This window comes from Dromiciops gliroides, chromosome X (genome assembly GCF_019393635.1).
Source record: "Dromiciops gliroides isolate mDroGli1 chromosome X, mDroGli1.pri, whole genome shotgun sequence".
NCBI classification, from domain to species: domain Eukaryota; kingdom Metazoa; phylum Chordata; class Mammalia; order Microbiotheria; family Microbiotheriidae; genus Dromiciops; species Dromiciops gliroides.
The window spans coordinates 1,052,571-1,065,664 of NC_057867.1; the positions used below are offsets into that span (position 1 = coordinate 1,052,571).

At 55.0% G+C, this 13,094-nt stretch overlaps 2 protein-coding genes across 5 annotated transcripts; one reads left to right on the forward strand and one right to left on the reverse strand.

The window, feature by feature from the left end:
• Positions 1 to 935: 935 nt before the first annotated feature.
• On the forward strand, positions 936 to 9,694 carry HDAC6 (histone deacetylase 6). 3 transcript variants are annotated; one of them, XM_043973717.1, is made up of 28 exons: positions 936 to 1,034; positions 1,366 to 1,478; positions 1,726 to 1,863; positions 2,079 to 2,167; positions 2,253 to 2,337; positions 2,527 to 2,567; positions 2,677 to 2,773; positions 3,124 to 3,221; positions 3,498 to 3,602; positions 3,721 to 3,789; positions 3,900 to 4,026; positions 4,128 to 4,193; positions 4,594 to 4,653; positions 4,823 to 4,912; positions 5,289 to 5,395; positions 5,649 to 5,716; positions 6,049 to 6,217; positions 6,309 to 6,437; positions 6,580 to 6,748; positions 6,891 to 7,024; positions 7,306 to 7,374; positions 7,478 to 7,670; positions 7,780 to 7,929; positions 8,020 to 8,194; positions 8,277 to 8,611; positions 8,690 to 8,836; positions 9,264 to 9,392; positions 9,477 to 9,694. In XM_043973717.1, the coding sequence occupies exons 2-28, from the start codon at positions 1,398 to 1,400 to the stop codon at positions 9,543 to 9,545; spliced, it is 3,189 nt and encodes a 1,062-aa protein (XP_043829652.1). In that variant the 5' UTR covers positions 936 to 1,034; positions 1,366 to 1,397; the 3' UTR covers positions 9,546 to 9,694. The 3 variants fall into 3 exon arrangements, with proteins under 3 accessions (XP_043829652.1, XP_043829651.1, XP_043829653.1); XM_043973716.1 differs by lacking the exon at positions 936 to 1,034 and having other exon boundaries at positions 1,333 to 1,478; XM_043973718.1 differs by lacking the exon at positions 936 to 1,034 and having other exon boundaries at positions 1,333 to 1,478; positions 8,280 to 8,611.
• Positions 9,695 to 9,855: 161 nt separating this feature from the next.
• Positions 9,856 to 12,744, reverse strand: LOC122733400. 2 transcript variants are annotated; one of them, XM_043973772.1, is made up of 4 exons: positions 12,486 to 12,744; positions 12,336 to 12,388; positions 10,303 to 10,571; positions 9,856 to 10,219 (listed from the first exon to the last, which is right to left on the reverse strand). In XM_043973772.1, exons 1-4 carry the CDS (start codon positions 12,556 to 12,558, stop codon positions 9,976 to 9,978), a joined length of 639 nt encoding a protein of 212 aa, XP_043829707.1. In that variant the 5' UTR covers positions 12,559 to 12,744; the 3' UTR covers positions 9,856 to 9,975. The 2 variants fall into 2 exon arrangements, with proteins under 2 accessions (XP_043829707.1, XP_043829708.1); XM_043973773.1 differs by lacking the exon at positions 12,336 to 12,388 and having other exon boundaries at positions 12,539 to 12,695.
• Between the last annotated feature and the right edge of the window lie 350 nt (positions 12,745 to 13,094).

Sequence of the window (13,094 nt, forward strand, 5' to 3'; positions counted from 1 at the left end):
CGCAATGCCAGCGGGGAGCCCGTGTGTAATGCTTGTGGTCTCTACTACAAACTGCACAATGTAAGCCTCCCTGCCTCCGCCCAGGCTGAGGACCTTGCTGGTTTGGTAACCCCGGTGGGAGGCCTTAACAGGTGGCATGTGGGGACTGAGCGCCAGCTCCTCTGCTTTGCAGATGATCTTCTGCCCTTTTGCAGCTTGGGGTATTTGCTGGCTAGCTAGTTGATCCATAGAGAGCAATATAGTTGTGTCGGGCTTGTCTGACCAGGGGTTGGGGTGTATGTGGTGAGGGGTGTTGGGGGGAAAGCAGATGTCTGGTGGTGCCTCTTTTCTGGGTGCTGGAGCTTCTGGGTTTCTCCTCCCACCCCAGGTGAACCGGCCGCTGACCATGCGCAAGGATGGCATCCAGACCCGGAACCGCAAGGTGTCGGGCAAAGCCAAGAAGAAGGCCCGGGTGGGCCAGACCCTGATGGCTGCAGGGCCGGGGCCAGGGGCGGCTGTGCCTGCCGACCCAGGGGACCTGGCGGCTGACCCTCTCTACCCGAGCCTAGGGCCTGTGGTGCTCTCGGGCCACATGGCCTCAGTGGGACACCTGGTCCCCTTTCCCGGGGCTGCCCCCCCCCTGCTCGGGAGCAGCGGAGCCCCGTTTCCCGGGACCACGGGGGTGGTCTCGGCCCTGGGATCCTGAAGACAGCGGACGCTCGCCCTGGCCCCCGCCCCCGCTGGGCTGCTCCTTTAGCCCCGCCCCAGGCCCCGCCCCTCTGGCCCCAGCCCTCCCCTGATTGGCCCCGTTTGCTCCCGTATCCAGTGGTTTGAGGACAATAAACGCGCTGCGGCTCCCCACCACCAGGAGGCTTGCTGGCTTTTTCTGCGTTGTGTGCGCGGGGGTGGGGGTGGGGGTGGGGCCAGGACGGCGGGTGTGTCACGTGGCGTCATCTCGGCCTGTGACGAGGGAATAGCACGTGACCCTACCGCCGCGCGCCGCTCCCTCGGCTACCGCGCGGGCTCCGGCAGAGGCGGTTGAGCGACAGTGGGCGGTGGGCGCGGGGGTGGGGGGCTGTCCTGCGGCCTTTGCCCCCTCCTCCAGTCTGAGCTCGGGGAGGCGGGGCCCCGAAGAGTGAAGGAGGGCTGAGGAGGCGGGGCCGGCGACGGCCCAAAACCCGAGGGTGGGGGGAGGGGAGGGGGCGGGGCAGGGCGGGGCCCGGTTGGAGGCCCTGAGCCCTCGCTGGGGGCGGGGGTGGGGGGGTAATGGGCTGAGTCGGCTAGGGGCGCCTCGAGGAGGGGGACGTGACTGGCCGCATTTAAGGGTTGGGAGGGCGGGGTTGGGGGGGGCGGTGCCCTGAGAATCCAACCGTCTCCTCGGGCCAGGTCGTCGGGTGGGCCGGCAGTCTTAGCTTGGCATGGCATCCCAGTCGGAGAAGCCAGGCCCGAGTCATCGAGGAGGGAGCCCGAGTCGCTCACCCTCTGGGACCCGGATGATGGTCAGTTCAGTGGACTGGAGGATGAGGATAAGGAGGCTGGGAATTCCTTCTGCAGGATGAGGGAGGGGGGCACCTGGGAGATCTGCCTCCCCGGAAAAGCTCCGGACATGAGCAAGAGGGCAGAAAGCAGTCCTCCAGGGATGAGGGTCTTGAGGATGGGGATGGAGAGCATTGGTGCCCTAGATAGCCAGCCGCTCGAGGAACCACTGGCCCTTCCTTCCGAACTGACTTTCTGTGCTGTCTCCAGGGGCAAAAGCGAGGAGGCCGGAAGGGATCGCCAGTCCCTCGGGCCAGCCCGAGTTTAGCTGAGGTCCGGCGCAGAGGGCGGGCAAAGAAATTGAGTCAGGTGTCTGAGCAAGAGCTGGTGACCAACCTTGAGGACCTAGTAAGTATGTGTTCCGTCCCTCACTAGCTCAACCCAGGGCACTTGGGCCTCAGTTTGCTCCTCTTTCTTATACCCTATGTAAGACCAGTAGACATTGGGGGGGGGGGGTCTCAAATCACCTCTCACCAACTGTTTTGGACGTCCCAGTTGGAGGAGGATCTCTTTAGGGGCCCAGCTCCTCTCTTCCATTTCTTCTCTTTACCATTGCCTTCTAGGACCTCGAGGCTGATTTCGCAATACCGTCGGGGACAGGCCTGGTGCTGGATGAGAGAATGGGTGCTTTCCACTGCTCCTGGGATGAAAAGTGAGCCAGAAAAGGGAAAGGAGAAAAAGCTGCTGAGCCAGAAGACAAAGGCAGACCCAACTGTGTCACTTCCTTTTTTCCTTAGTTTCCCTGAGAGACCAGAACGCCTTCAGGCTGTGCGGGAACAACTGGCCAGGGACTGTCTGCTTGAGAGATGTATCCGCATTGAGGTGAGGACGATCTCATGGAGGGTAGTGGGCAATCTCAGTGCTTCTGTAGCAATCCTGCCCACATTTCTCCCCTTACAAACAATCAGCAAACATTCAGTGCTTAGACTCGCTCCCCCTCCAGCCTGAGACCCCAAGGCCAGAGAGCACTCCTCCCCTGGATCTACTCCTATCTTCTGGATCTTTCCACAGGCCCAGCCAGCCACTCCCCAGGAGCTGCAGCTCGTCCATAGGTGAGCACAAGAAGCCATTTCTTCCTTCCCTTGGGGTTTGTCCTTCTTGGGTAGCATCAAAGCTCCCAAGACTGGCGAATCCTTTATCCGACTTTCTGTGATATAACAGCCAAGAATACGTAGCCCTGATGGCATCCACACCACAGATGACTGAGACGGATCGTAGGGCCCTCTCGGACACCTATGATTCTGTCTACCTGCACCCGGTGAGTCACCAGTCTGAAAAGAGAGTGGCAGGGGTAGAAGAATACAGATACCAAAAACTGCCTGGTAACCTGCGTGCTTTCTCTGTCCTCCCACTTTCTCTTTGTCTCTTTCTTCCCTTCTATCTTGTTGTTTGTTCTTCCTCCTCTCTTTTTCATCTTCTGTTTCTACTCTTTTTTCTTCTTGTCTTTCATTCTCTTTGCCTGCCTTTCCTCTCTGTCTTTCTGTCTGTCTCCCTCTCCCCTTCTCCCTCTCTCCCACTATCCCCATCTCCCCCCCACCCCCCGACTCTCTTTCTGAACTTTTCTCTTTTTCTATGTTCACACTGGTCTCTTGCTTCATCCTGGAACAGAACTCATTCCCTTGTGCCCTCCTGGCTACCGGGGCGCTGCTTCGGCTTGTGGATGCCTTGATGGTAGGCGAGATCCGAAATGGGCTAGCTCTTGTCAGGTAGGTGCTCAGGGGGGAAGGCGATGTGAGCCTGTTCTCCACCCCATGGAATCTGTCTCATTGTCCTCCTCTCAGGGTCTCATCCTCTGCTTTTAGAAAGTGGAAATTGCTTCAGATCATTTGGTCCCTAAAATCCCATCCCTGCTCTGCTGTCACTGACCCTCCCTGGATCATTCCATTTATACCATGGTGTCGATAGAAGATGTTGGGGTTCAGCATTGAATCAGTGCCTATATTCGATCCCCTCTGAGCCTGTGCTTGGTCCTCTGGTCCTAGGCCCCCTGGCCATCATGCCCAGCGTGAGAACATGAACGGCTACTGCATGTTCAACAACATTGCCATTGCTGCCCGCTATGCCCAAGAAAAACACCACGTCTCACGGTGAGACTAGGGGCAATATGGACTTTTTGGGGAATCCACTCACCAAGACTGTCCAGTGACAGGCCCCCTGCTTCTCTGGGAGGAGGTGAGCTCTCAAGGGTTCCTTAACCTTTTCCAGGATACTCATTGTGGATTGGGACGTCCACCATGGCCAAGGCACACAGTTCATCTTTGAGCAGGACCCCAGGTATGTTCAGAGCGGGCCCTCCCCTTAAGATATTTAGAGGGCTTGGGGTTCCTTCTCTGGCTGCCTCCCTTCCCCAAGCCCTCTACTCTTCACTCCTTTTCCTTCTCCAGTGTCCTCTACTTCTCTGTTCACCGCTATGAGCAGGGCCGATTCTGGCCCCACCTAAAAGCTTCTGACTGGCAGGCAACAGGCAGTGGCAAGGGTCAGGGATATACTGTCAACGTGCCTTGGAACCAGGTCAGGCCCCTAGCACTCAGACAAGGCCCTGGCCTAACAGGCCTTCTCATGTGGATACACTCATTGTCCATTTCTCTGTCTTGCTGTGTCTCCCTCCCCAGGTGGGGATGAGGGATGGGGATTACATCAGCTCCTTCTTACATGTACTGCTGCCCATTTCTCTGGAGGTAATGGAACCCTGGTGGGGCCCCTTCAACAGAAGAGTGTTGGGAGACCAAGTAGCCAGAGTGGTGAGGGTTGGGCTCAGACGACTGAGAGGAGGAGAGTTTGGGGGACATAGAAGACTTCTCTGTGCAGGGAGGTCAAGGATTGGAGTGACAGTAATAATACTTTGGAGGGTAGAAGTACGAGAAAAAGATTCCAAGGCTTCCACGTGGGAAGGGTTGGGAGGAAGGTGACAGGTTCTGGAAGGTTCAAAATGAAATGCAGGCTGGTGGGACCTTGGGAGTCCAGTGTGAAGACTGGTAAAAGGAAGCAGTGGGCACGATTCTGTAGCAGAATCAAGCAGGCGATGGAAACAGGGCAGAAAGCTGGCCTAATGTTCTCTTCCTCTGTCATCATCTCTAGTTTCAGCCTCAGATGGTTCTGGTGGCCGCTGGCTTTGATGCCATGCTGGGGGACCCCAAGGTAGGCCCCTTGGCAAGGAAGAGAAGGCAGGAGGGGCCGATTGGATGTGGGAGGAGGGCAGGATCATGGTCTTTGGCTCATTCTCATTCACCCCTGGTGAGGAGGTAAAGGCCAAGTGGGGGTGAGACCTGGGACACAGCACTGAGCTCCTTCCTCTTTCTTTCCTTAGGGAGAGATGGCAGCCACTCCAGGGGGCTTTGCCCACCTCACTCACTTGCTCATGAGTCTGGCCAAAGGGAAGTTGATTCTGTCTCTGGAGGTGAGGGATCATCTCAGTGTTTTCTAGTCTCTGTGTCTGTCTCTTGCTCCTTTCCGTCTCTTCTGGGCATTGCCATGCATAACTGCCTTCATGTCTTGCTCATTGGATCTGAGAAGACGCCAGGGTCTATCAGGGCAAAGGTATTATAGGGTGGAACCCGAGACCCCGTGCTTCCCCTATTTTCCGTCCCCCTCTGCCCTTTTCCATCCTGTCACACAGTCTTCTGTCCCCTTGAGCCCTGCTCCTCCCTTGTTCTCAGTGCATTTCCACTTTCACGCTAGGTTCCCTTGAGACAACTTTGGTTTACCTCCAAGTGTCAGATTCCCTTCATGCTTTTCTTCCTTCCCCTTTCTGAGTCGTGTATCCCTCCCTATAGGGTGGCTACAACTTGCGTTCCCTTGCTCTGGGGGTCAGTGCCACTCTCCAAACCCTCCTGGGAGACCCATGTCCCATGTTGGCAACACCTTGCGCCCCCTGCCCCAGGTGAGAGGCCCCCATGAAAACCCTAGGGTGGGGGGTGAGGAATGCAGATGGCTGTTAGGGTCTCTGTGACCTTGGGGATTGTAGTAGGTGACCGATAGGGCCCTTGGGTCTCAGCCATTCTCCAATGTTGAGTCCCTTGCCCTGCCTCTGTGTCATGAGGGTGTTAGACTGGGTGGTGTGAGATCCCTTTCAGTCCGGCCATTGTTTGACTTTCTGTGATCACTCCTATTGTTCTTGTTTTCCCAATTGGCAGTGCCCTGGCTTCCTTGTCCTATACTCTGGCTGCTCAGAGACCTTTCTGGAAGGTCATACAGAGGTTTCGTAAGTGAGGCAACTGAGAGGGTAAAGGGGACATGCATGCCTATCCAAGGTGTCTGTGATCTCAACCCTCAGAAGTGGAGGCTGGGGAGTTACACTAAATGTATGAGGGTGATAGGCTGGGAGGGAAGAGGCTAAGGCCAGGGACAAGTGAACCCCATGAGAGTGAGATAGGGCCACCTAGTGTAGTGGGGAGCTCAGGACCAGGTTCAGGTGGTGGCTTGACCTTGAACAAGTCCTTTTCCCTTCCCAGGGCCTGCTAAAATGAGCAGGTGGGACCACATGATCTTGAGCTTTAAATCTGTGATCCTTTCTTTGATTCCCCACCTTAACAGAGTCAGCCCGTGCGGACAAGGAGGAAGAGCACGGGGAGGTGAGTCTAGGCCCCTCACCCGATCTTGAGGCACTAGGGAAGCCCTTGGAGCAGGTCCTCCCCTTACCTCTGAACCGAACAGGCTTGGTATATGATGAGAGGATGATGGAGCATTTCAATATGTGGGACAGGTACTGGGCTTGGCTTGGTGGCTATGGGGACTGTTGGCTGGGGTCACATGACCTCCTTTCCTTTGGATGACCCTTCCTGGCCCTTCCCCAGCCACCACCCAGAGCGGCCTGAACGCATTGCCCAAATAGCTCAGCGCCACGCGGAGCTTGGGCTGACCCCTCGATGCCTCCCTTTGCCTGCCCGTACGGCCACGGACCATGAGCTGCTGAGCTGCCACAGGTAGACGCTGCCCCTTGTCCACTCTGTTCTCTCCTGCATCCTCCTCTTCTCCCTCTTCTTTCTTGGTTCCTCTCTTCTGTTCTTTCCTCTCCTCATAAACTTCCTCCCCTTCCCCCCCTTTTCCTCTCTTCCTCCTGTCCAGTGAGGAGTACATTGACCGTGTTCGGGCCACGAGTGGGCTGAAGCCTCGGGACCTGCACCGGGAAGGGGAAAGTTACAACTCCATCTATATCTCCCCCCGCTCCTTCTGCTGTGCCCAGCTCGCTGCTGGTGCTGCTTGCCGTTTGGTGGAGGCCATCTTGGCCAGGGAGGCATGTAGTGAAAGGGGATATGGGATGGACTTGGTGTGATGTGGCGTGGCATGGCTTGGCTCTAGGGTAGGTTGTAGAAAGAAGAGGCAGAGAACAGAGGGCAAGCAATGAGTTGATCCTTTGCCTTTTGGCCTCAGCACAGGTGCAGAATGGGCTGGCCATTGTCCGCCCACCAGGCCACCATGCTGAAAGAGATGCTGCCTGTGGTTTCTGCTTCTTCAATTCTGTGGCTGTGGCTGCTCGACATGCTCAGGAGGTGGCAGGCCGGGCCCTCCGGTGAGTCCAGCTGAGGCAGGAAGATGAGTAGGGGGAGCTAGGAGGAAGGTGGAACACTGTTCACCTTCACCCTCAAAGGCAGGGCTTCTTAACTTGGTGTCTGTGACCTTGGGTTTCTTGGGTTTCTATCTGGAGAGGTGTGGTTCAGTAGAATTGGTGTCCTTGGTAATTCTCCGGTGTCCCCAGCCACACAAAAGTTGCTGAGTACTTGGTCTAAGGGAACCTGAAGGGAAAGAGCTGGGGGAAGCCCGAAGAAGTGACTCCTTGTGCTCCTCTTACAGAATCCTCATTGTGGATTGGGACATTCATCACGGCAATGGAACGCAGCACATGTTTGAAGAAGACCCAAGGTAAGTAAGGCCTGAGGAAAGGCAGGAATCCCAAGGGGAGGTGCTAAGACAGGGTTAGGGTCTGCCTCTGCCTTTGCCTTCTGACAAGCCTTTCCCTGGGTAGCGTGCTCTACGTGTCCTTGCACCGCTATGATCACGGCACCTTCTTCCCCATGGCTGAGGATGGCGCTAGCAGCCGTGTGGGCCGGGGCCAGGGAGAGGGCTTCAATGTCAACGTGGCATGGAATGGGCCCCGTCTTGGAGATCCTGACTACCTCACTGCCATGCACCATATTGTGATGCCCATTGCCTATGAGGTGAGATTGGCAGCCAAAGAAGATGGTTGGGGGTGGCATTGCCTGCTCCTGGCACTTGTGTCCACCTGAGAGGCTGGGCGATTTTTCTCTTGCTGCAATTGTGTTATAGTTCAACCCTGAGCTGGTGCTGGTGTCTGCTGGCTTTGATGCTGCTCGGGGGGACCCACTAGGAGGCTGCCTAGTTTCCCCAGAGGGCTATGCACACATGACTCACTTGCTGATGGGGCTGGCTGGTGGCCACATTGCCCTTGTCCTCGAGGTATGATTCCCCTGTCCGGTGGTCCTCCCTCCGTCCTCCTTACCCATGACTCCAGGCTCTCCCAACCTACCTCTCTTCCCCTCATTCCAGGGTGGCTACAACCTAACATCCATCTCCGAATCCATGGCTGCTTGTACCCGGACCCTTCTGGGTGACCCACCCCCCCTGCTCCCCTGGCTTCGGCCCCCATTGCCTGGGGCCTTCCTCTCACTAGGTGAGGTTACCCAGACCCACCGGAAGTATTGGCAGAGCCTGCGGCTTACTGGTGAGCAGAGCTTCAGTGGGGGCCATGGAGAATCTGACAGGATGGGGGATGACTGATTTCTCACCTTCCATTCACTGTCCAGCAGTAGAGATGGAAGTGGAAGAAGGGGAGACCCCACTGGAGCCCGCTGAGAAGGAGAGTACCCTGGGGCAGAAGCTTCCTGAAGAGAGCCGCCCCGAGGCATTGGCCCCAGGACCAAAGCTAGAGGAACGGCCTCCATCAGCCAAGCTTGAGGAGACCCTAGGCCTAGAGTCCCTGCGGCTCAGCAGCGCCTGTTCTCCCGGGGAGCCAGATGCTGAGGCCGTCATTGCCAAAGAAGAGGATCCTGAGGATCCTGGCCTACTTGAGGCAGCTGGCGGAGGGGGCCCCGCTACTTCCACACTGCTGATGATAGGGGACCAACTTGATACTGAGGGGGTGAGTCTGGTACAGATGTGGGGGGCAGGGCAGGGGATGCCACCCTTAGGCTCATCACTATCTCAAACAACCTTTTAGGCTACATTCTATGCTGTGACCCCCCTATCTTGGTGCCCACACCTGGCGACTGTGCGCTCAGTGCCTGAGGGGGGCCTGGAAGTCACCCAGCCATGCCAGGACTGCGGCACCCATGTGGAGAATTGGCTCTGCCTGTCTTGCTATCAGGTGGGACAGGGAAGATAGTCTGGAGTGCAGAGCTTGAGGGATGGGGTTGGCAAATAACATGTGGAAGGACACAACTAGAATCTATACTAGACATGGACTCATTCTGACCCCTAGGCATCGTTGTGGTCACCAGGGGGTGCCACAGTGCACAGAGGGCTGGGCCTGGAGTCAGGAAGTCCCAAGTTCAAATCTTGCTCAGGCACTAGCTCTGTGACTGAGGCAAATCATTTGATCTCTGTCTCAGTTTCCTCACCTGTGAAATGGGGTTCATGATAGCGCCTAACTCACAGGGAGGTTATGAGGCCAAAGTGAAATGTGGGTAAAAGTGCCTGGCATATAGTAGGTACTTGGAGAAACTAGTATTACTTCCCTCCCCCCTCCCTTTCTCCCTCCCTCCCTTACTTTCCTCCCTGGCTTCCTTTCATAGGTTCATTGTGGCCGCTACATTCAAGCTCACATGCTCCAGCACCATGAGGCCTCCGGCCACCCCCTGGTCCTAAGCTATGCTGACCTCTCAGTCTGGTGTTACACCTGCCAGGCCTATGTGAACCATGAAGTGAGTCCCCCTGGATTGGCGGGTGGGTCCCATGGGCTGGGCAGCAAAAGAACAGCTCCCTAAAACTGTTCTGCCTTCATCTAGGTTCTGTCAGAAGCCAAGAAAACAGCATACCAGTCCAAATTTGGGGAGGAGATGCCAAATTTGCCGTGATGACTCCCCTGTGGCAATGGCCTTGATGCTACCGTTCTTTTGGATTATTGTTCTAATTCCTATGGTTGTAGTTGATGGTGGGGGCACTTTTGAGGAGGGGGAGGGTCAAAGGTGCCACCATGAGGTAGCAATAAACATTCTTAATGCAAGGGAAACTGTCTGTCATTGGTACTCTAGGCAGCTGGTGTGGAAAAGACTGTTTCCAGGAAATCAGTTGGAGTGAAGTTGAGAGGGGAACCCCAAAAGGGCCTGGGAAAATGCCTCAGAGCTTGGCAAGGGGTGTGGGGACCAGAGAGGAGACACACTCTGCTTTGCTTGCTGGGGCAGGAAGGAGACCATTTTATTAAGCTTGGGTGCTGAGGTGGAGATGAACATGCACGATGGAGGGGAAAGACAGGAATCAAGGAAGCTTAGGGAGTTGGAAACCCTGTCACTCTGGCCAGTAGTGTGTGGTAGCAAGTGGTACTCCCTGCTGGACCTGAGCCCTTCCCTTGGCTCCCGAGGCCTCCAGACGGTTCAAGTGGAGTAGTGCAGTCCCTTGTGACATGGAAGCAGGACCTGGCCCCAGGTCCCGGCGCAGGCGACGACGTTGCGGGAGCCATGGTTCCCCCCAGACCAATGTAGGAGTGATTCGGGTCTCTGACATCTTGGCCAACAGTCGGCTCATCAGGAATCTGTGGATGGAAAGATCCAGAAGTCTCCAGTGCCACCAGTTCTGCCTCTTCCCCATGCCCATCCACCTTCTCTCCAGTGGTACCTGAGTAGTGCTCCTTCCTTGGCCTGGACCTCCTCCATGCTGACCTCAGGCTCAGGACGGGAGCTGCTCCACAGGCGCCACAGCAGTTGGGTCAGAGCAGCAGCTTTGACCTCGGTCTCCCGTTTCCGCTCCTGCCACCCAGCCTCTGCCTCTAGAAGGCGCTCTAGGGCCTGGGCCAACAGAACTGCCTTGGGGGAACCTGGTGGCCAGTCCAACTGCAGGGCCCTTGCCATTGGCTCAAGATTCCAGGAGAAAGGCAGGGTTCGGGGCTGTGGGACCCAGAAAAAGAAGATGCTCAGGGTCCCCATGTGGGAAGCAAGAACAGACATGTTATGGAAAAGAACTGGAAGGGGCTGAAAAGACCCAGCTCACCACTCAACCATCCCCAGAATAAGAAGCTCTTTCTCGACCACATATCCAACAAGTGGTTCTTTCCCCCACCTCAAGGCAGTCCATTCCACTTTGGGATATGATTCCTGCTAGCAGGCCTAGATGTACCTCTGTACCTCCCATTCATGGCTCCTGCTCCTGCCTTCAGGCCCAGTTGAGCAAACCTAATCCCTCTTCCCCATGACCACCCTTCAGACAAATGAAGACGTACCCCCTTTTCCAGCCTACACTTCATCAGTTCTTTCAACTGACCCACAATCCTTTGGTTTGAGATCAGGACCCCCAAACACCATGTCAATAGCCTGTCAAATTCTGCCTACTGGGTATTCATCCTTCTTAAAGTGTAGCACCTCCTCCCCATCTCTAGGAAATCTAAAAATGAGTGCATTTTCATGTCATTGGGAATGTGGCAGTATCTAACTAGCAATCATTTGTGGGGAAGGGAGACATCTTGAAAAGGCTTTGGGATGTCTGATTTGGACATGACTTCATGTGTTCTCCCCCCCCAGACCAAGACCCAGACCAAAGTGCCTGACTTGAGACTTCATCAAAAGGCAGGGACAGTAATAGTTCTAAAGCTCTTTGCCAGGTCTCTGGTATTTGGAATTTTCCGTATGCATGTGCATGCATATATATATTTCTCCTCTTTAGATCTAGAAAAGACCTTTGAGAACATATAGTCCAACTCTAATTCCTCTCATTTTACAGGTAAAGAAACAGGCACATGGAGGGAAAGTGACTTGTCCAAGGTCACAAAGATAGAACTGGGTGGGAATCCAAATCCTTTGAGTTCAAAGCTGGATCTCTTGCCCTTGCTTTACCTCCTGTTTCAGCATATTACAATCTTGGATCATTTCTGTGAGGACTAGCGATAGTATGGTCCAGAACTCTTCAGAGCCTTCCTCAAAATCCACCAAAGGACCACTAGTCAGGGTTAAAGAGAGCCTGTGCCTTGGCAGAGAGTGCCTTTTTCATATCAGAGACGAGACAAAAATGACACTCGTCATTGAGGAGAAGGGATTGTTTTGGAAATGAATGTGACAAAACTGTATAGCACAAAAATATTACCAAAACTTAAACAAAAACAAGCTGCTTCATCCCCGAAATTTTAACTCCCATCACAGAAGCACACAGGCTCCAAGACAGTCACAAGGATAAGGCCCTAGGGAGCTACAACCCTGGTCTCCCTTTCCCCTTCTATCCCCCACCCCCAATACACACCAGCTTGGAGGAGCTTGAAGAAGATGTAGCAGGAAGGGGAGAGGACAGGAGTTGCTGTGGCAGGGACTCAGGGATTTGGAGACATGCTCTGTACTGCCCCCTCCCACAGCCCGACCCTGCAACTTTTGACACCAGATGCAGGCTCAGTGTCACCCACAGGTATATAATCATACAACTATCCACAGACATGTCCTGACCATACATGACCCCACACAAAGCCACAAGCATGATCAAGCTAGTCAACAAAACATAACGACAGGGTACAGAAACAGTTACGTACAACTACAACGTCACGACATTACAAAGGTTAAATGTCTAAAGAATCATCACCCTGACTTAATACAATCACACACATTCAGTGTCACACAAAGACCCAAACACATCCAGACATGTAGCCCAGCCTTTTTCCTTTCCTCCAGGACCTCGGACAGCTCCAAACTCCAGTAAGGCTCCTCCTTCAGCCCAATCCAGTAGACTGGTGATGAGAATTGCAGTAACCCTAATCAGACATTCTCCTCCGGGACCATTCCCAGGGCAATCCCTTCCCAGCATAATCCATCTCCTTTCCTCACTTGGGCAGAGCTGGTCTGGAGAGAACCTGGTGAAATTTGGGCCGTAGGAATACCTGGGCAACGGCTGCGCCATGGGTCGCTGCTGGGAGGAGCAGGACTCCAGCCCAAACCAAGGTGACCAGCAGTGGCGGCAGAGCTGCCATCCTCCTCCTCCTCCAGCCTGTGATTCACTCTCCCTCCCTCCCCTCCTGTCAGCGCAAGCGTGTTACTTCATCCCCGCAGTCCTACGCCAGCTTCTAATGCACATTTCCTCTCCCCCTTCCCTCTCTTAAGGAAAGAGGGATCTTCGGATCATAGAAGGTCAGAGCTGGAAGAGACTTTAGCAGTCATTCAGTCCAACCCCCTAGAGAAAACTGACCCCAAGGAAGAGACTCTGGGCACTCCCAACTACAGTTCAAAAGGGAAAGGTGATCACTGACCTAAGCTCTGGCTTTCAGTGTGACTCACCTATTGCTCTCACACTCCCAACACCCAAGACTTCCTATTCTTCCTTCGGGCTATGGAGTCGAACCTCTCCACCTCGCTCCTATCCCCCAGCCTCCTCCATTTGATGCCAGAAATATTGGGGTAAAACATGGAGGTTGTCCTTTGTTCTCGAAGAGGACCATG

Excerpts from the sequence above, each read along its gene's own strand:
- HDAC6 (XM_043973717.1), top strand. The coding sequence starts at position 1,398 with ATGGCATCCCAGTCGGAGAAGCCAGGCCCGAGTCATCGAGGAGGGAGC. Across the intron at positions 2,338-2,526 it reads AGAGATGTATCCGCATTGAG|GCCCAGCCAGCCACTCCCCA; the intron begins GTGAGGACGATC and ends ATCTTTCCACAG. Across the intron at positions 8,837-9,263 it reads TCTGCCTGTCTTGCTATCAG|GTTCATTGTGGCCGCTACAT; the intron begins GTGGGACAGGGA and ends TTCCTTTCATAG.
- LOC122733400 (XM_043973772.1), bottom strand. The coding sequence starts at position 12,558 with ATGGCGCAGCCGTTGCCCAGGTATTCCTACGGCCCAAATTTCACCAGG. Across the intron at positions 12,389-12,485 it reads TCCAGACCAGCTCTGCCCAA|TCTACTGGATTGGGCTGAAG; the intron begins GTGAGGAAAGGA and ends TCTCATCACCAG. Across the intron at positions 10,572-12,335 it reads GGAGTTTGGAGCTGTCCGAG|CCCCGAACCCTGCCTTTCTC; the intron begins GTCCTGGAGGAA and ends TGGGTCCCACAG.